The sequence below is a fragment of the Nothobranchius furzeri genome, chromosome 14 (assembly GCF_043380555.1).
Source record: "Nothobranchius furzeri strain GRZ-AD chromosome 14, NfurGRZ-RIMD1, whole genome shotgun sequence".
NCBI classification, from domain to species: Eukaryota; Metazoa; Chordata; class Actinopteri; order Cyprinodontiformes; family Nothobranchiidae; genus Nothobranchius; species Nothobranchius furzeri.
The window spans coordinates 19,534,913-19,557,030 of NC_091754.1; the positions used below are offsets into that span (position 1 = coordinate 19,534,913).

Consider the following 22,118-nt stretch of genomic DNA (forward strand, 5'->3'; position numbering starts at 1 on the left):
TGTAGAACACATTACAAATTATGTTGAACTTTCATGTCATCAGTTTCAGGAAAAAAAATCTTTTGACGATGTTTAAAGAGCAAGTCATCCCCTACGAGAAACTTACTTCACTCCCACTTCAAGTTTGAAAAATGCAACAAATGCTGTTGCCTGGCAGACTGAGAGGGCGGAGCCGCTAACAAATACACCCACACAGGCTCACAATGGCATTGTGACATCATAATGTACCAGCTAACATCAATACAGTGCAGAGTTTTTACCTGACAACGGCACAACACTGCCAGTTTTAGGCAGAATATTTAAATTTTAACTGAGATGCACTGAAGTGCCAAATTATTGACGACACGTGTCTGCAGCACGATTAGACACTCCTTTATTTAGCTTATCAGCAAAAAAAAGTTTATTTGGGGGTGACTTGCTCTTTAAAGTTTGTCTTCTGCCCCACTTCACTTCAACTACACTGTAAAAACGTGGCTCCAGTTTGTTTAGTCTATCTTACATTTCAGTTTAGACCTTCAAATTCCTGTTCAGAGTCATTCTTTATGCCTTACGTAGTCCAAAACCTCTCATCTCAATTCTTTTCCATACATTTAAAGGTTCATATCACATTATATATCATTTATCACTTGATTAATTGCTCTAAAAGTCATTGTTTTGATTGCGTTATGACATGTACACACATAATAATCCCAGTAAAGGCCATACAATCATCTCAATGTTATTATAATTAGACACAATTTCAATTGGACTGTTTTCATTTATTGCTTTCACAGCTTCGAAACAAGCATAATCACAACTTTGTTTTTACTATAGAATCTCTTAAATAATTCATTCAGTAAAAAATAAATAAGAACCATATCAACATCTTACAATGAGATGTTTGTCTACAAACGCCTAAAGTTCGCTTAGTTAAATATACATGAACCAGAATAAAAAAAAAAAAAAACAAAAGAAGGAAAACAGCAGGATTCACCAATGTATGCCAAGTCAAACAGAAAGATGCTTGGTTTTTGGATCTGGTTGTATAGGCACAAAGACTTTTTTCAGGGGGCGGGGCTTGCTTATGTGCAAGTGCTAACATTAGTTTTGGTGAATCTCGAGGGTTCCTTTCTTCCTTCCTTAACTCAGGCCTTAAATGAAGGACGCATATATTGACATCGTTAGTAGTTTGCTACGTTGGGCTTGAAAATAGTGCAAACCAGTAAATATAAATAGATTTTATAACACATGCACTGCTTTGAAGAGACGCCTGCATCATACTTGCGTGTCCAAGGCTGGGATAACAGCAGATAATCCTCAAATCTGTGTGTAATGATATTTGCCCAAACAAGCATGTATGATGATTTCTCTTAGCTTAACGTTTTACAGTAGGTGCACATCAATGACTGCACTAGTAGTAATAATAATAATAATAAGAATAAGATATGTTATTTATTTAAAGATTCTTTAGTATACTTGAATTTGTAATGTACTACAGTGCAATTCTCCAAAACCCCTGAGTCACACATCAGAGAAGACAGGTATACATCAAAGGAAAAGAAAATAGTTCTCACACATTGGTGAAAATGGTGTGTTATACCAACAGATGCAGAAAACACCACCTTTAGACTGGAAATGGGCTCCAACTTTAATGACCTGGTTCAGCGCTGACTGCTGAGGGTACGCGTGGACAGATTCATGCAGCATCCTCCGTCCCAGGAGAGAAAATTCACCGCACGCATTTCCACTGCCTTGTCAGAGAGCTCGGTGTCAGGTGCTATGCAACAATTTTTAGTAACGGGGTGGAAAAGAATGACTGTGTCATCGTTTTTCCTGTTGCAACAAAGTCACCTCATCATACTTCAGGCTGCACAAAGCTGTGCCAGGCTTTGCTTTGGCTCACCCGCTTGTTTCAAAGGCTCTGGCTACATAGGTCAACTGTCTGAACAAACATCTGTGCTTGCTAGCTGCCAGCCAGACTTGAAAAGATTAATGGGCTGTCACCATCCAGCATCTATAATCTTTAGTGAAAGCTTCCTTTTTTATCTGGCCTGCTTCTTCTATAGTAAATCAAATGGGTGATCAGGTGTGTTGTACAGTAAGAGGAGATGTGGGCCATTTTGAAGCATGTTTCTGTGTAGAAGTTATAAATAGCTGGTGTTTACACACTGTAGATAAAGTCCTGAGCAGCTTCAATTCAGAAAAAATGCTTCATGGTGCACAGGACCGATGAGCTAACAACCATAATGACTGCAACCAAGAACAAGGTGTATTGCTGACAACTTATAAAAGAGCGTATTTGGATTCTTAACTCATTATTCATGACATCGCCTTGAGATGACTTATTTGGCGCTACATAAATGAGGAAATCTTGTCCCTGATTGGCTAACAGCTCAACTCTTCCAATGCTTCCATAACACTGATGTTTTATTTCCATTAAGAACACAAGTCTAAAGGAGTTCTGTCGTGTGGGGGAGTTGCTAATGCTAACGGTTAGCTTCTACTAGCCAAGGCACACTCTGCTTTCTCCTGGACGCTGAATCAAAAAACAGCCTTCCTTGGTTGTGAGCCAAGATGGGCGAGTCCTAATTTTCAGTGAGTGATGTAGATCTGTGTGTCTTTTTCCGACCCGAGCGTGTCTTTTTCCTTCGGTGCGTATCGCAGGAAAAAAGGGTAGAAGACTATGTTCATGTTCAGCCTGCATTTTAAACTCAGTGTTTCTCCGTGAACCCGCTCTGTAAAACTCCGCCAATTACAAGAAACTACATTTACTGTAGTTTATGCAAATGTAATTTTATAAACATTTACACCGCTGCCCTTTTCCTACTACCACCTCATTACAAGCATGTTATCTGAAATATATGGAAGCCCATTCCTGCCACTCAGATAAAAAAAAAACTCAAAAAATATTATCTCATAATTATGACTTAGCTATCTCATTATAATGAGATAATCTTTTGTTAATCTGAGTGGCGGGAATGGGCTTCAATTGAAACATGCAGGAGAGATGAGTTAATATTTTTACATGTATTGCAAAATAAACAGCAGAGAACAAATCTATTAAAACTATTAAAACATTTGCATTTAGAGCTGAAACAACTAATCGATTTAATCGATTATAATCGATTATTAAAATAGTTAACAACTTTTTTAGTCATCGATTAGTTGTTTAATAATCATATTTTACCGCATAAAGTCTATTTTTTACCACAATCTGACATCGGTTACAAGCTGTTAAATTTGCCGCCAGTGTGTGGCAGTAATGAGCCACTGATCTACCAGTGGAGCCGTAGAAGAAGAAATGAGCCAATGGGTGCCCTCGGTTTTCATGACGTATCACGTTACTGACGCTCATCTTGCTGTGAGAAAATGGCGGAACAAGAGGAAATACGGAAGAAAAATAGAAGCGACAAAACTGAAGAGAAACCCCGGACAAAAACCTCACGAGTATGGGAGCACATTTGAGACGAAAGCATGTGGGGGCTGATGCAGCAGAGGAAGAGCACCGCGGTCAAGTGAGCCGTCATTTGGAAGAGCCAGCCCGGTAAGTAACAGAAAATAAACAAGCTGGACTTAGTGTTTTAGCTGAGTTCGTTATAGTGGATGTTAAACATGTTTTTTTGCCGCGTCAGTCTGCGGTGTTCTACTTCTGATTGACTAGATGCAATCGTGAATCTCCTCCGTGTTGTGTATCATGCGCTTGCCAAATTTAGCACGTCTGTTTATAAGAATGTTCTCGTTAAGAGAAAAACGGCACAAACCCATAACTATGTTCCTCATTCAAAAAAGGACAACTCCGCGGAGAAAAATATACAGACGAGCTGTGTCCAGGTGAATATAACGCGGCATAGTTGTATGCTTTCAATTTTTAAATATAGGAGAAATTCAGAAAAAGTAATTTTTTTACTATTAAAAGGCTGTTTTACTATCTAACGCTGTAAAACGCCTCACAACACATTTTTATCATGTTTCTTAAACAGTATTACACAAAATAAACATTTTTCACATTTCTCTGGCTAATTTAAACACTCCCGACTCAAAGTAAAAACCTCATGAGCTTCTTACTTAGAGCTTTTTAATAGTAAAAATGTTTTACTTTTTTTCTGAATATCTCCTGTTGCGGGCTATTTTGTAGAACGTAACCCTCAAAATAAATGATCACTGTATATTGTTAATTAATTCAGATAATATAATATTGATTTAGTGTTGTAGTGTGTGTGCTGCTTTATTTTATATGTGTACTTATTTCAGTCTATTTGTGTTTCTTATGCAGAAAAAAACAAGCAACGATGGACAACTACATGGGGAAGAAGACACTCACCCCCCAGCAATTCATACCACTTACAAACTCTATTCTAAACATGCTGGTAAAAGACATGAGGCCACTATCCATGGTGGAAGGAGCAGGCTTCCAGCTAATGCTAAAAATTATTCTGGACTGATATTTTGCACTGTTTAGCTCATTTTATACTGCTGACTGTGTTCATGTGCAATAAAATAGATTGCAGTCAACTGCACAATTCTCTTATGTTTTTTTGTTCTTAACTGAAATGCATCCATCACTTGTATAGGTTAAATAGCTAAACAATAACAAACCGATTAATCGATTAATCGAAAAAATAATCGACAGATTAATCGATTATGAAAATAATCGTTAGTTGCAGCCCTATTTGCATTACATTTTGGATTTTGGAGCAGTTTAACAGAAACCAACGTTGGAATAAGATCCACTAGCACTAGTCACTTATTCCTAGTCACTTGTTGCTAGTCAATTGGATCCCAATATACAATCTGTGCCTCTTTGATAACCGGAGACAGGAAGCAATAATAACAAGAATCTACAATTTGTGTAATGCAAAATTGATTGTGGAGTAAAAAAACGTGAGATTAGAGCATTTTAAAACAGCAGCAATACACTTTTATCTAATCTGCTCTCAGACAAACCATCAGTCCTGTGGAAAATAAACACTAACTCTATGCAGGAAGCTACAGAAGATAAAAAAATCCTTATCCCGGAACTCATTTACACTAGAAACACACTTCAAAAGGGCTTACATTTCCATTTTGTAGTATTGATAATCTTCATAATAAACTTTTTTTTTTTTTTTTTAGTTTCTGCAGAAATGAAACATTTCAAACTAAGGCTGTGACTAACATGTTGTCCATCAGCAGATTTCTCGTTTACTTCCTTGTCTGCTGGTTTGTGTTTCTCAGAGGTTGCCAGTGTGGTGCTGCCTCCATCCTTCATATCCCTGTTTGCCAATTGCAAAAATAAATAAATAAATAAATAAAAATAAGAATATAATATATTTTTAAAGTCATTTCTGGCAGTAAGACTCTCCTTTTGATATCAATCTGGACACTCACCAAAAATGCTTATCATTTTCATGTCTCGTTATTGGATAACTGAGGATCTTTCTACATCAGTTGTGTTTGAACAGAAATGCCATTTAATCTGATGTTTTGGTATCCAACATGCAGGTCATTAGGACTTGTCCTGTGTGAGGTAGATCAGTCTGCTCTTTTTATTTAGAGATGTTAGTGTTACTGTCTAATTTTCATGGTGTCATTCTTTTTTTTAGGTTCATTTTTTCAGATTTAGGGGGAGATTTCATTAGTAAACTATATGATGTTCAGACTTGGACATTAAAAGCTGAAGTAAGGTCGCAGGAAGCAACCCATATGAGCACTAAGTCATGGCGAAACATAAAATTGATTAAGTTTCCTAATATAGTATTATCATAAGCATCCCTGAATTTAGGTAAAACCAGTAGTGATGGTGGTGCCACCCCAGTAAAAGGGCATTTCTGACTCAGAGGAAAAGGTTTTGGGTAATATAGCTGGAAATCCCCATTACTTTTATGGAATGTAAATGAGTAAAGACTACAATGTTGTAATAAATAGTTATTCAATTATTAATGAGAGAAATAAATGCCATATTATGACTATTAATGATAGTGATATTGTGAATGGATCTTCTAAGAACTGTCTCTCGTTTCTATCTCGTTAAATGCAAAAATCAGTTTCATCCACATGCACAATAAGTGAACATTTCCGTGACACAGCCATTGTGAATTATCAGGACAGATGGCTGTGTCAGCATGCTGATTCAAACAAACAAAGGTGCTACATAGTAATTACAGCATTATAACCCCAGAATTAGAAATCGGTGCTCCTGAAAAGTTTCATGGCCTTAGAAACTCTGGGTCTGAAATGGGTTTGTGGTGCCTGGTGGTGCAAGAGCCGGGGTCAGAAGGCGGCACAGAGGAACACGAGGCAGAAGAGGTTGCAGCTGGAGGAGGAATCAGTGCTGACTGCTGATGCACTGTGATCTGCTGCTGCTGCTTGTGTTTGTCCGTATGTCTTTGTGTAAAAATGGCTGCTGCTGTAAGGCTGTCTTCAACGGGTGCATTCCCAATAGCCGAGCTGGAAATAGAGTCTTTGGATTCCTGAATGGTGCTCTCCAGTTTATGGCTGGGGCCCTGCGAACAAGATAGGAACAGGTTGAAAGGTACTTGCGAAAAAACAGTATAAGAGCCTGTTTCCACTATCGGAACTTCCGGGTAATTTTACCGGACCTTCGCAGCATGTTTGCATCTCCATGTCGCCGGCCACCCGAAAGCACCATTTTTTGGGTCATTTCAGGAACCAACTGAGAAACTGAACTAGGGAATGCATTCGGATATAGCTCGTTAGAGTTACTGGGCGGGACTTGTGGTTAACACATGCTTATTGGTTGTAACTCAGAGGGAAATGACATCAGCAGACATCGCTACATAACTTGTATTTGTAAAATTGGAAGAGTTGCTGGTGAAGCAGCCTGGAATAAAAGAACATAAGCAGTGTTGATGCTGTTTTAAAGGGGAACTAGGCGGTTTTAGCTTGCTTTTAGCACCCCCTAGTGTCCGTTTGTAGAACTGAAACCAAAACCTAGCTCCTTGCTGTTCGTTCTTTTAACATTTTAATCTAACTGCTGGAATGTCTTCCCAGCCTTCATTGGGGTCTACAGGAGTGATTCATCACTAAATTAAACAAATCAGCTGTGTTCGTGATCTAAAGCATGCAAGAAACATGCTGGAAGCAGCCTGCAGCTCCAGGCAGTTCAGCTCAAGTCCCAACAGAGTGGCCTGCCAGTCTGAAATTGCAAGTGGAATATTCTGACCACAGGAGGCGATAGGCGCTGGGTGGCCTTTCATTAACCCTGTAAAGGGTCATTTTAGCATATACTGGCTCAAAAAAAAATTATAAATACAAAAAACTTGCTAAGTATTCCTTTAAAATCAGTGTTTTAAAACTCTTGGCCGTAGTAAAAAAAAAAGCACTTCTTCTTGTCATTCAACGACACTTTTTACGTCACACAGCTACATGACTTTGTATGACAGAATAAAACTTTTAATGTTATTAATATCCTTGGATACCTTTTTGTGCTGATCAGTGACATCACTCAGTGTCAAAAATGTCACGATATGCTGACGACTTAGCAAAGCCCTAAAAGGGCTAAGAGGATTGAGCCATCGTATCACTCAATCACTTTCTCCTTCCTCGAAATTTCCTGGAACTGCTATAGTGGAAACACAATTTATTGTGAAACAGAAATGGTGTTCTTAAAGGGCAAGTCACCCCCAAATCAACTTTTTTTTCTGATAAATTATACAAATGCGTGTCTAATCATGCTGCAGACACGTGTAGTCAATAGTTTTGCACTTTAGTGCATTTTAGTTAAAATTTCAGTTTTCTGTCTAAAACTGTCAGTGTTGTGCCGTTGTCAGGTAAAAACTCTGCACAGCATTTTAATTTAAATCTGCCATCGCTATTGGCTAAGAGGTACCCTAGAATGTTAGTTGGTACCATATGATGTCACAATGTCATTGTGAGCCCGTGTGCATGTGTATTTGTTAGTGGCTCCGCCCTCTCGGTCTGCTAGGCAACAGCATTTGTTGCATTTTTCAGACAGGAAGTGGGAGTGGAGTAATACTCTGGTAGGGGGTGACTTGCTCTTTAATAAAGATAGCATCCGTACTTGAGTGCTGGCATGGCTGTAAAAATGGCTTGCAGTCAGAACAACTGGCTGAACCTTCCCAGCAGGTCTTTGATAGTCTGGACTAGCAGTCACAGTGCTGTAGGCGGGGGGTCCAAGCGTCGGCTGTCTCTGCAGCATTTGCAAGATGGTCTGAATATCTGATATCAGCTGCGACTCCAGCCTTAAAAAGATCAAAACATCTAGTTAGAAGGGCTGTGAGACAGACTTAATATTTAATCCAAGACAAGAGGAGTTTAACGTGATGACAGTGTGATCCCGGCTGAAAACATTAATTCACTGAGCGGTAGATGGAGTTGCTGCTCTTCACCGGGGGGACAAATGAAGAGGCCGTAAAGGTGTGGAAACACATCCTGGAAGAGTAGTAGACAAAAGGTGCTGCTCGAGCAAGGAGTGATAATGAGTGTCGTGTGGGAGGTGTGAGTTCAGCATTTATCGTGAAAATTACTTTATCAAATCTGTTTAGTCAATCTAATTATAACCAGACGTCATGAAAACTAGATTTTAAAACATCCATGTTTTTTCCATTTCATTTTATGTGAAAGAGGATTATTTACATTAATCTTTTAAAAAAAACACTTATATCACAATGTTTTATCTCTCTGCTGCATGATTTCAAACCAGAAAAAGCAACAAACACAACAGAAAAGTGCAGCTGATCCTGCAGCCAGCATGCATTAGAGGCAAAAATAAGGTCAGGTACAGCGCAGTGGATAAAATATCTTATTTGAGCTTAATAAAATGAGCCGGCTGGGTATTTCAGGCATCCTGATGCTATCCTTCATTCTCTCTGGTAATTCCAGCTAAAAATAACTCCAGCTGTTTATTTGTGCCGCCGCTTCACGTGTCTGACGGCGTGTCGTCGGATTTACGATCGATGGCTCTCTTCATTCAGAGCATGATGCTGTTGGGAAAACATGTTTTATATTTTAGTTATTTTACACTTAGTTTTCTCATATTCATGAATTATAAATAAATAAAGAGCACAGGCTGTTTGAAATAATTTGCAATGTTTTGTGTATTTTTGCTTCTAGTAGTTCAAACCTCTCACATTTCAGATTCTAGCAGCGAGTTGTCTCCATCCACCTACTCATGAACACTCAGTGTCTTTGTACTTAAAGTAAAGTGGGAGGTGACAACCGCCCTGAAAAATAATAATAAAACAAACCCTTTAACTGTTAAACAACAGAAGGAACAGTTGGGTGAAAATGTAACAAATGCTGAAACAATTGTCTTGCATTTGTGTTTCTTTTATGAAATGTATAATATGTAATTTTACAGTGAAATAATCACAAAACCATCTTTGTCTCAATCATGTTTGAAGGAAGTTTATTTTCCTTCTCAGTTGGCTGGAAGGTTTTCAGTTTGTCTTTTTTCAAAAACACTAAACAGGGATGTAGCTTTTGTTTAGAGTCTGCGAGCCGGCGAGGTTGTCGACTTTGCACAAGGTAACGCTGCAGATTCAGGATTTGTAATTTTACTCTGGCCAGCAGTGTTTTGTAAAGATCCTAATCCAGGAGCAGGAGCGACCGGGAAGTTATTTCTTGTACCCTAAGGGCTGGAATATCAATCAATCAATCAATCAATCAATCAATCAATGATACTTTATTAATCCCAGAGGGAGATTAGAGTTTCAGTACACACAATTCAGAGATCAGACATACATGGGCAAGACACATGACAAGAATTGGTGACTGTGGTCATTCGCAACCCAGAGTCGCGCTACCTTAATAGAGATAAGAGGGTTACATGAGGAATTGAATCGGGAGGAGGGAAAAAAGGCACTTCATAGCTACTCTCCCACCAGGAGGGCAGCTTTGCTCTGCAAAAAAACACCTGAAACAGATAAGCAACAAACAGCACAACACACCATCACATGTAGCCACAGGTGGGAGGGAGATCTTGGGAGGAGCGCAGAGTACATTGACTCCTGCAAGTTGATGACCTCGACAGGCTGAAGTCCACCCATCCGAATGCGGGGTGGGAAGGGGTGGGGGTGGGGGAGGTCGGGTTTTCACAGCATCTGTCTGCATTCCTTCGTGGGGGTTTGTTGTTGGCATCTCAAGGCTGCCATGGCGTCAGATTCGGATAACAAGACTTTGTTTGGGTCAGACTGAGATAATTTTCCTCTCTTCCTTCAGTCTTTAACTGATCATTCCAGTCCTCCAGTGAAGCCAATTTAGGTTTTTAAACATGTCCACACCGTCCGGTTACCCTCTCCGCATCCATTTTGCGCACTAATACCGGTATCGCAGCTAGAACATTGTCCAGCTTGCGATTCACCTCGAGTAGCGTCACAGTCTGAGAAGTCTCCACACGGACGGTGCTCTCCGTGGGTGCAGGTCACCCTCCAATCGCTCCTGTCTTCCCAAATTTCCAGAAAACCAGATATCCTCCCACTCCAATCAGAAGAAATCCAGTGATCATCAGGCCAAACATCCACACGTCTTCGACGTCCTCAATGGACAGCTGGGAGAGGCATACGATCTTCCACTCTTTCCAGGAATCCATCATATATCCTGCCGGGTGTGTCCCTTGCGGGCAAGTGGGAGCCCCCTGCTCTGTTCTCATCGTTGAAAAAATCTTATCAATTGCGCTGAATGACCAATTTATCAAATCCATAGTTGAAAAATAGGGTTTTTCAGAAGAAATGCAGAGAAGCACTCTGTAGGCAGACAGGACAAAGAGCCTTGGGAAAAAAAGATAAGGGAGCAGAAAGAGAAGCGTCTGTTCTCTGCGAGTGCCGGAAGAAGAATCGACTTGCTGTTTAACTTTGCGTTGGCGCAAGCAGCGAACATTGTCCACATACTTGCTGCTGTATGACACTGCAGTGCATGTAGTACTGAATGATTACATTGGGGGCACAGTAGAGAACTCAGACCAGAAAAAGAACCGTGTTTATTGGGTACAACCAAAACAAACATGGCGTCAATAGAAAAGATCAGTTAAAAGACAGCAACGGGACTGAAGATAGAATGAAAGACTTCTAAACCAGGCATGTTGAGTGTGTCTCGCTCGTTTTGTTAACTCTACCTGCTGGTTACTTGTATATTGCAGCGTTCGCACGTGTCTTAATATCAGGCAAAGAAGGCTAGAGGCTAATGTTGAGCTAACAATGCTAACAATGAATTAGAAGAAAATAGCCAATTCAAAAAAATATCTCAAGCTACTGTTTAAATCACCAACAACTCGATATTACAGTGAAATTTATTTATCTACTAATCAATTTTCTGTGCATGACTCGTGTTCACTTGTTCACTAGCTAGCAACATCCATGAAACTCAGAACGGTATTGTGAAAAAGACATTTGTTTTGTTTTGAAAAAAGGGCTGCAGTACCCAAATTTGACCACAGGATGTCATTCTTACTTCATTCTTACATAAAGTACCTTTAATATTTCAAAACGAGTCTGACTGATTTTGACCCAGCACTTTATCTCCCCCTGTTAAATTAGTAGAAATTACCAGACTAATAAATAATATTGATCTGTTTGACCTAAATCTGTCTGAGAGCAGAAAACAACAGGTGGCTCCTTGATTTAAAAGAACATAAAAAAAATCACAAAGAGCTGAAAAGTTAGCACTCTGGGGTAACTCACAGTTTATGACAGTAAAATAAAAGATCCAGCTTCTTGCTGACTCCAAAACCCCATACCTGTTCAAATGCTCCTGCAGCTGACTTAAGCGCTGCTCCACTTCTCCGTATGTGACTTCACTGGCAGAATTATCGTCCTCTCTCAGGTCCTGGAAGTGTGCTGACTCAACCAGGTAGTCCGTGGGCTTCTTACAGGTCCATTTATCACAGCGCAGATCTGGAAAACCAAACCAACACACATGCTTCACATTTTCATATGTGGGCCAGGACGTCATCTCCACACAAAAAGACAACAAAAATAGAACGTAATTAATCTCAGCGCAAAAGTGTGGGTTCTTTGTTGGAATCTATCAAGCTTTTTTTACCAGGACAACTGTTACAGCCATGTTTGCCCTGTTGTTATCTCCGCTGGGCACATGGCACCTTTCAGCCTGCTGTCCTCTGATAGTTGCTTTGCCCCTTTTGTGGTTTTAAACAGTGAGACAGTTATTTGTACAGTTTGTTCTAACCACAAAGACCACCATTTATCTCAGAGGTCATCCGTGCAGGTGGCTTCGTTCCAACACGAGATGTTCAAAGCTGCAAAAATCAATCTTAAGTTTTCTGCCTAAACCTTTAAATTTTCCATTTGGTTAAGATGGTGTTAGAGCCAGAATCTAACAACACCTTACATTTGAATGTGAAAAGATTCTGTTTTTTCCCTCCAGGTTGTTTTAGTGCTTAGCTCTGCGTTTTCTGCTCCTTGCTCACCTGAACATCGTTAATCATCTGCACACCTGCTCTTTATTTAGTAAATTTTCCGAGTTACTCCTGGTTTTCCTTTAAGTTTGTGTTGCTTCCTAGCTTTACTATCGATTGGTTTCTTGTCTGATGCACACCCTAGGAAACGCAAAGCATAACTTGGTTAATAGTGCAATTCCTGGATCTCATCAACTCTTTGCTCTCTGCATTTGGATTCTTTACCACTCAGTTATAACAACTTTTGCCCTTAAGTCACAGTTTAACTGGCAAATTAGCAAATCTCATCAATAATTGTTGAAGAGTTGTTCCTGTTTATCAGAAAAAACGAATTTCTGAAATTACCTAATAAATGCTTTATTGCTAAACGCCAGCTCAGTGCAAGTAGTCCTGCTGTTTAACTGGCTGAGAGAGAGAGAGAGAGAGAGAGAGAGAGAGAGAGAGAGAGAGAGAGAGAGAGAGAGAGAGAGAGAGAGAGAGAGAGAGAGAGAGAGAGAGAGAGAGAGAGAGAGAGAGAGAGAGAGAGAGAGAGAGAGAGAGAGAGAGAGAGAGAGAGAGAGAGAGAGAGAGAGAGAGAGAGAGAGAGAGAGAGAGAGAGAGAGAGAGAGAGAGAGAGACTTCTATTGTCGCTAAAAGGGGCATTTTTTTTGTAAATGGGAACGCCCACTCCTAACGAGAACCTCTCCTTCTTCTTATTTGCTCCTGAAATGTTACTTTACCTCAGATATTTCTAAATTAGACATTTTCTCTGCTCATCTATCTGTTCTCGAACCTACGTTTAAGTCCCGCCCCCTGCTTCATCCACAGTTTGTACAAATATTGAACTCGAAACGGGAGACTGTCAATAAGGTGGGATACAAACTTTTCTCCTCTACTTCGGACTCTGTCTCTTATGAGAAGTGCATCCGAAACACCACAGCTAGACAGGAAGAGGCCAGTGGCTTTTCAAAATAAAATAAATGTTAAACGTTTCATGACATTTAAATTAATTTCAAATTATGATTATGGTTAGTGTAATATATATATATATATATATATATATATATATATATATATATATATATATATATCCACTCCATCCATTTTCATCCACTTATCCGGAGTTGGGTCATGGGGGCAGTAGCCTAAAGCGAGAGGCCCATACTTCCCCCTCCTGGGCCAGCTCCTCTGGGGGAATCCCAAAGTATTCCCTGGCCAGGTGAGAGACATAGTCCCTCCACCGTGTCCTGGGTCTACCTTTAGGTCTCCTCCCGGTTGGACGTGCCCAGAAAACCTCACCAGGGTGGCATCCAGGAGGCATCCTGACCAGATGCCCGAGCCACCTCTGCTGGCTCCTCTCGATGTGGAGGAGCAGCGGGTCTACTCCGAGCCCCTCCCGAATGACCGAGCTTCTCACCCTATCTCTAAGGGAGAGTCCAGCCACTCTTCGGATAAAACTAATTTCGGCCGCTTGTATCCGCAATCTTGTTCTTTCGGTCACTACCCAAAGCTCATGACCATAGGTGAGGGTAGTGTGTGTGTATATATATATGTATGTATGTATATATATATATATATATATATATATATATATAAAAACTAGGATTAGAAAAGCCAGAAATACTTCATACTGTCACATAACATTCATGGACTCTCAAAGCTGTTGTTGGTTTCACAGACACACACACACACACACACACACACACACACACACACACATATATATATATATATATATATATATATATATATATATATATATATATATATATATATATATATATGTCTGTGAAACCAACAACAGCTTTGGGAGTCCATGATGTTAAGTGACAGTATGACGTATTTCTGGCTTTTCTAATCCTAGAGTTTCACCCTCTATTTTCTATTAGAAGCGAATGCAGTGAAAATGGCTAGAAAACTATGTTCATGTCCGGTCTGCATGTTAAACTTAAAGTGACTGAATATTTTCAAAAATAAAAAGTATTTTTTCTCACAGGCTTCTCAGTGAACTTGCTCTTTATTTTTGCAGCAAGGAGTTCTCTAAAACAGTGGTTCCCAAACTTTACAGCTTCAGACCCAGAAAATAGCAATTGTCACGACATTTGATGCCAGAAATCTCAAATTTGACAATATAATCAAACTAAGCCAAAGAATTCAGGGTATAAAGAAAAACAAGTTCGTAAACACCTAAATCCATTCAGGATGACCCACAGAGGGTTCCCGCCCCAGCTGGGAACCACAGTTCTGTATCATTGTGTATATTGGTTCTGACTGCGTTGGAATCTATGGAAGCATGTGCTAGTGGTAGATATGGACGCTTTGCTTGGGTACCCAAGTGTAAACAACAAACACAAAGGAAAATGCCATAATTGATGGCACTGGTGAACTATTGGCAGCAAGTGTGATTAGTTTTACCTTCTACAGAAGTCCTTTTGCTCAAGTTCTGTCTGACGATGACATCCGAGTCCAGGACGGGAACGCTAAGTGAGGAGGAGCCAAGAGCAACTGAACATCTCTTTAGGCATGAGTTGGACCCTCTCTCCTTATGAGCATCTGTAAGCACTTCCTTGTTTTCCCCTGGAGAAAAACAATCGGCAGGAGTTAGTGGAATAACACCATACTGCAATCCACGGAGAAGACATGTTCTCAGTGAGCACCGCTCAGCAGATAATAACAAAGAACAAATCTGCAACCACAAAGAGACTGATTAATAAGGCTGAACAGCTGATACAGCTCCACTAACCTTTGGGTCGATCCGGGGTGAAAGAGATCCTTCTTTTCACGCCTTTACAGCTCTGGTCATCTGGACCACTTTCTTGGACATCAGTGGGCTATGGGCATTTATTTAATAAATTTTTTTAAAGAAAAAAAAAAGAAAAAAATGAGCCCGAATAGATATTTTGACTGTGAAATATCTTTTAAAATGCTACAAATAAACAATTAAACCTCATTTTAAGGATCTCAACCTTGGCAGAGTCATCTCTGAGATTGAAGGTGAGCTCCAAGTTGTTGAAGAAGTAGTCTGAAAACTCTGGGTACATATCAAGCACCTCCAGCAGATCTTCTCTCTGAATGGTGCTCAGGTCACAGTAACTCAGAGCACGCACGTCAGCATTGGACTTCCCAGACTTGGCATAAAGATGGATCATTTCTCCAAAGATGTCATTTTTCCCTGGGAGTGACACACAAACACGCTTGTCAGGAAAATGATTGAATTTACTTGCAAAACAGGTGTGTTTACACAAAATAATATGAGTTGACACTTATTTATTCTTCAGTTTTCATTCATAGGAGGCTGAAAGGTTTGTTTTTGTGTCTGATAAAAAAATCAAACTGCCTACTTTCTCTGAATATTTTCTCCAAAGACCTGAGCATCGGCTATCGTTCTATCTTTGATCTATTATGTATCCTGAGGAATAACCAGCAACACAAAGCAACTTTGATGTGTGTTGAAAAAAGAGGGTGTATCGTAATTGACACGCTCCACATCTAGTGCACTTCAAAGGAAATATTTGGGTTGAGAAGAACGATTATGTAATAAAGCCAGCAAACTTTCATAACTTTGTGCAATCTAGTGCGTCACAAGCTTAGTGGAATCAAAAGTTTTCTTTGCTTGGATAAAAAAAGAGCAAAGGACAAGAGGTCTGGTTTAAAGGCCATCATGAGAAATCTCTTTGTTGGTGCGTGGGGTTCACTAAATGCCAGCAGTGTAAGCAGGGGTGCAGGAAAAAGAGATGTGATACGCTGGCTACCAGGGTTCATTTCACAGCATGCACCGGACACCCTTCTACCGCAGAGGAAAGCCTCACACAGAGTGATGAATTTCTCCCCAACATGCAGCTCTCAACACAAGGATTTAGATAATTGTTAGTTCAGAAGACTACTTTTGCACCCATGGAACAATAAAGCAAGCTACGCACAAGAGTGTGTCATGAAAACTAACCAAACACAAAACCTTTTCTGTGTCTGATCTGTCAGATGCTGGAAAAAGGCCAGAAAATAACATATAAGATAAAAAAAATAACTACTGTTAACAGAGGATTATTTGATCAACAATAATCAAAAAAAAAAAAAAAAAAAAAAAATAAATAAAAAAATAAAACTTTTGAAGCTCCTTAATAACAATGTCAGTGTCTGAATCCAGTCATGCAAGCAGTTCAGAACATAACACAAAACTGATGTTTCCTCCTGAGAGCTGAGTTATTATGTTCTTTTATTGTTGGTTTTAATTCCCCAAAGCTAATTAGGATTAGGAACTCACAGACATAAAAAAAACAACCATTATTTTCTTATTAGTTCTAAATTAAAAAAAAAATTAGAATTTTGTTTAAGAATAACAAAAAAAATAACAATTCATTCAATTCTCCCTTTATATTCAAAGCAGGCCTTTAATCGTTATTTCAATACATGTGCTGTAGTCTCTAATAGGACTGCATGCCTCTGTGGGGATCAAAAGCTCTGGCGCTCCTGTTTCAGGTGTTAGAAGTTAGTCAGAGGAGTGGAGAGCAGAAAAGGGGAGAATTTGGAGTCTTACTAATTAATATTCATGATAAGCAATTATCTCGCCTCTGATTGGCTGACAGCAACCTGACCCTTCCAATGCCTTTGTTTGTTCTGCAACTTTAATGTTTCATCTCCACAAATAACTCGAGTCTGAGGGAGCGCTGCCATGTTTTGTAGTTGCTAATGCTAATGGTTAGCTTCTACTATCTGAGATGCGCTCTGCTCTCTCCTGACTGCTAAAAAACACAATCTTCCCCAGCTGTTAGCCAAGGTGGGTGAGTCCATGAATTCTAAACTTACAGTGTGATGTAGACCTCTTTGGCTTTTTCTGACCTGAGCATTTCCCCATCTATTTTACTTCAGCGGTTAATGCAGGAAATAGGGGTAGAAGACCCTTTTTTCATTCAACCTACATGTGAAACTCGATCCTATTTCAAGAAGAACAATTATTATCTCACTGTTAAAATGGATCTTGAAGGGAAATGAGATAACTTGTAGCGCAAGAAGCTAATTCAGAAATTTCTAAAATAATTTTCTTTACCAAATTCATGCTCCTGCATTTAGCCATATCCTCTAATCAGTATTTAAAAATGTACATTGTGTATCATAAAACCCATTCACTCCTGCAAATATTTTAAGAAAATTATATTTACATTTAAAATTTCTAAGTGCATTTTAAAAAGATCAACATTATCTGACTCCTAGTCCGAGCCACCCTTTTACTTTTCAAAGTATTGAGTGACTGGCCATGACACTGAATACAAAGTCAGCTGAGAGCTCCTCCATACAATAAAGAGGTGACCTTTTACAACTGATCACTCATCGTAGAGGGGAGGGAGATTCGATGGGCAAATGGAGACTACATGCATAAATGATAACCCATTCAATCAAAGGTCAAACGACAATATAGATGCAGCTCTGCCAGCAACATTGTCATAATTCATAAGGGACCTAAATTACCATCTTTGTAACCTGCTGCCTACATAACTTATTGCAATTAGTCAAATATGCAATATTAATTAGATGAAGTACCTCTAGATGTTCCTGCAGTAGTTACATAAACAATAAAGACATGCATTTACCCAGGATCGCTACCACTGTGTCATCTTTCAGTATCTCAATGGAGCCACGCGACAGGAAGTAGAGAGCCGTAAGAACGTCTCCACTGTGGACCAGAGTATCTCCAGGAGGTGCATGAGTGGTTCTGAAGCGCATTGCCAGGGCCCTCAAGCACCCTTTGGTGGCTCCTTGGAAAGCTTTGCAGTTGTGTAGAAGGTTTCTGTTGAGATGCAGACAAATATCTGCTTGCAGGCACTCTGGGAAACCTTTTAACACCTGAAAAATCAATGAGCAGAATTTATAGAACTGATCTTTAGGATATCCATCCATCCATCCATCCATCCATCCATTTTCTGAACCCGCTTGTCCACGTAGGGTCGCGGCGGGGGGCTGGTGCCTATCTCCAGCGGTCAACGGGCAAGTAGGCGGGGTACACCCTGGACAGAGAGCCAGTCCATCGCAGGGCAACACAGAGGCACACAGGACAATCATGCACACACACACTCACACCTAAGGACAATTTAGACAGACCAATCAACCTAACAGTCATGTTTTTGGACTGTGGGAGGAAGCCGGAGTACCCGGAGAGAGCCCACGCATGCACAGGGAGAACATGCAAACTCCATGCAGAAAGATCCCAGGCCGGGAAGCGAACCCAGGACCTTCTTGCTGCAAGGCAACAGCTCTAACCACTGTGCCACGGTGCAGCCCATCTTTAGGATATGCAGAATGGATACTTGTTAAAGGGGACATATTATGACTTTTTTGTTCTAAGTTAAAATAGTACTAAGGTCAATCCAAAAGGGCTCAAATGATATCTTATGGTCAATACAAAACATATTTATGAAGGTTTTTGAACAAAATCCCTTTCAAATCAACCAATGTCAGCAGTTTAATTCTTTATGTTTTCAGTACCTTCCAAAATGAGTTGTTTCAGGGTTCTGTCACTTAAAGAAAACAAGCTGCAGCTGTATCTGGGAGAAGCTCGGAGTAGAGTCACTGCTCCTCCAGCGGCAGCTCTCTCCCTTAAACATGAGAGGTGGTTCTGTTCTAATTGTGACATCACAAATGGGGCCTTTTTGAAATGGCTTGTTTTAGGCACATAATTCCTAAAACTGGACACTGACAGAAAACTGATGACATTTATATTGGCAGGAGAGACTCGCATGACAGCACAAGGGGATGCAAAAGGTAAGTTTGCATAATATGTCCCCATCAAATCTTATTCTGTAAGTAGTTCAAACATTTACAAGGAGCATAATAGATTCATGGATCCATGCAACTTTCACAATCTATATTTTGCATGTGAAATATTTTGACTATTGTGATTTGACACGTGTAATATAATCTCTCAGTTCCTAAATAAAAGAATATAAATTCTGAAATTATAGCAGAACAATTTAAAATAGACCTCATAAATGAAAAGAAGAAAGTGAAAAATAAATGGAAATGAAACATTTCCCAATAATGCATTTGAAAACAAAAAAGCAATAAAAGGCACATACCTCCTGCTCTTACCAATTAAAAGAAGTCATTCAAAAAGAAAAGCAAACAAGAGAAAGAAAGCTTTGGTCAGATTCATTATTTTATGATTTAATGTTAGATATAGTTCTGCTAACAGGTGCGTTTTTTACCGTGTTCATGTCAATGCCGTTGGTGTAGGTCCACGAGTGCTGGAAGTACTCCTCTAGTCTTTGCCTCAGTGGGTTTGGGATCTGGTGAAAGCGGATGAACTCTTTGACCCGTAACATTTGAGCATGATAGCGGGCTGTCCCCGAGTACAACCTCTGGATGATGGCCGACACATTTCCAAAAATACTGGCATACATGAGTGCTGAAATACAAACAACATAACAAAGATGTGGGTTATATTCAACAGAGAGGTTTGTTACAGTAGCTATCAATACATTTAGCTGTAACGTGCTATTATTATGGAGCCATACAGTAAGAAAACAATACGGACTCATAATGTAAGCTGCAAGCAGAAAATCAAATACTCACAGCCAATTAACATCACACATATGGAAAAGATCTTCTCTGAGTTGGTGTTTGGGGACACATTTCCAAAGCCCACACTTGTGAGACTGCTGAAAGTGAAGTAAAGTGCTGTGACATACTTGTCCTTGATGGAGGGACCAGAGCTTGGATCACTGTAGTTGTATCTCTTCCCAATGGACACGGCCAGATTGTCGAGCCAGCCAATCTTGTGTTGCAGGTAGGGCTTCTCCACGTTGCCAATTGCATACCATATACAGGCCAGCCAGTGGGCAATTAGGGCGAAGATGCACATGAGCAACATCAGGACCGCCGCGCCATACTCAGAGTAGCGGTCCAGCTTCCTGGCCACACGCACCAATCGTAGAAGCCTTGCTGTCTTCAACAGGCCAATAAGAGTGGTCGTCTGAACAAAATGTACAATAAGGGAGTTTATTGCATTTGGGGTCTTGAAAACTGATATAGTCAAAATAAACATGATTAGACAAGACGTTGCTGAGCTTTGACCCGTAGAGTGAGAATGACGATGTGGTTGAAAATATGATGGTCAGTGCGTTTTCAGCTGTGGTGAAACAGCCAAATTCCTGCACCATTGTTTAAAGGCAACATGCAAAGGAGCCATAAAGGATAATGAAATTATGCATGGGCAGGTATTTAACCATAACGCTCGCAGAGGCATGACAGGATCATGAGCAATGGCAAGCATTTGGCAAATGTACAACCCAACAGACTAAAATAATAAAAACTATTTACATATAAAAACTTCGGTACAACAATCCCATACTAAAGCCTGGGGCACACTGAAGGCGGACGCGCCATGTCGCGCCCGAGATTTTGAGAAGTCAAGTGGTCACACAGAACGTGCCATGCCACGCCGTTGAGCGCTTCTTGGAAAATCGAGCAATAGTCACAACATCATGCGGAACTTGAGAACAGGAAGCGGGAAGTGACTCTATTGTTCATACGTGATCAGACTTGCCATCTCGTTTTGTGAAACTCTAATTCATTAACAATGGGTAAGTATGCTATTCATTAGAATATTTTAAGATCAATAGTACTTTAAAGTTCTCAAAACTGCGGCTGGGTTTGTGCCGGCGGTTGGGTTTGTGTCGTACAGTTTCTATTTAAAATGATGGCATGGGCATGACGCGGTGCGGCGAGTCCGCCTCCATTGTACCCCAGGCTTAACACACTTTTAATCACCTTCCTTTCAGTGGGTGTTCACACAGACGGCATTGACTCGATTGACTTAAGACCAGTGCCTCATCAGAATTAACTAAAATACGTGAGCGAGTTGTCACAAAACGCTAAAGTAGTCATTCAAAATCATGAGACGTTGACAAAAAATTTCAAGAAAGCACCACAGCAAATTTTAGAAACCCTGGAAAGTTTAAAGAAGACTAGAATTTCAAGAATATACTTTTTTTTTTAGAATAGAAACACTTGTCCCCTTGCAGTCTTTGAAGGCGTTCACTCAGCTGCATTTCAACTGAAATAAGCTTTTTTCTAAATTTAAAAAGGGAAATTATAATAATGAAGTTTGATAAATGAAACATTCCCATTAGATCAATAAATAATATAGACGAAAATGTAACTTTTTTTATTCTTTCAAAAGAACTGTCTTTTTAAGGTAATGCCATTTGTATTGAAACAAAAATTTGCAATAACCTGCAAGAGTCTGCTTGATTCCTGTGAGTTTCCCACTGAGGCGAATAAATCCAACTGGTTTAACTTCAAACTGCTTGAGTTTTTGACAAAAGCAAAGTTGAAAAATGAGGATTTTCTCTTTCACAGTCTTCTTATGTGTATTTCTCAACCAATCTAACATACCGTAAATCCTCTAATACAGGCCCGGGCCTGTATTTGACTCAAGCTCATCAAGCTCCAGGCCTTTATTGGAAGGAGGGCCAGTATTAGAGGCAGGCCTCTATTTCTATTTGAGCAAAATGAACTAATGGTTCGCTGGAGTCTTTGACAATTAAAATTGTGCCCACATTTTCAAAGTTAAACACATTTCTTTTAACAACGGTAGTTTCTGCCTCAGCCCTCTCCCCCCTCCCCCTGCGCAGCAGCCGCAAACTCACTGATGCGCCTGCAGCCTCTCGGAGTTCCTGCTGCTCTAAACATTAAAATAATTATTTAATTTTCTGTTCCTCACTTCTGATTACCTTCAATGGTGTGTGTTTGTTGCAACCACCAGGTACAAAAACTAACTTGTTTTTATTTGACTATT

General features: G+C 39.9%; 1 protein-coding gene and 1 long non-coding RNA gene across 3 annotated transcripts in view; one reads left to right on the forward strand and one right to left on the reverse strand.

Annotated features, from left to right (window-relative positions):
* Positions 1–2,934: 2,934 nt before the first annotated feature.
* LOC139062624 (uncharacterized) lies at positions 2,935–4,499 on the forward strand. The gene is made up of 2 exons (XR_011516185.1): positions 2,935–3,523; positions 4,253–4,499. It is a non-coding gene; the product is annotated as an uncharacterized lncRNA (long non-coding RNA).
* Positions 4,500–5,406: 907 nt separating this feature from the next.
* Positions 5,407–22,118, reverse strand: part of LOC107390068 (voltage-gated inwardly rectifying potassium channel KCNH7) — a 55,056-nt gene continuing 38,344 nt past the window's right edge. Inside the window, exons 7-16 of one of the 2 annotated variants that reach the window (XM_070543963.1) lie at positions 19,892–20,291; positions 19,525–19,724; positions 19,396–19,398; positions 17,914–18,166; positions 15,295–15,500; positions 15,072–15,159; positions 14,744–14,905; positions 11,672–11,828; positions 8,000–8,180; positions 5,407–6,461 (exon numbers count right to left, since the gene is read on the reverse strand). In XM_070543963.1, the coding sequence (XP_070400064.1) occupies positions 6,165–6,461; positions 8,000–8,180; positions 11,672–11,828; positions 14,744–14,905; positions 15,072–15,159; positions 15,295–15,500; positions 17,914–18,166; positions 19,396–19,398; positions 19,525–19,724; positions 19,892–20,291 (1,947 nt within the window). In that variant the 3' untranslated portion in view covers positions 5,407–6,164. Of the gene's footprint in view, positions 6,462–7,999; positions 8,181–11,671; positions 11,829–14,743; positions 14,906–15,071; positions 15,160–15,294; positions 15,501–17,913; positions 18,167–19,225; positions 19,725–19,891; positions 20,292–22,118 lie in introns of those variants that run through there. The other variant, XM_054746976.2, reaches the window with a different exon arrangement.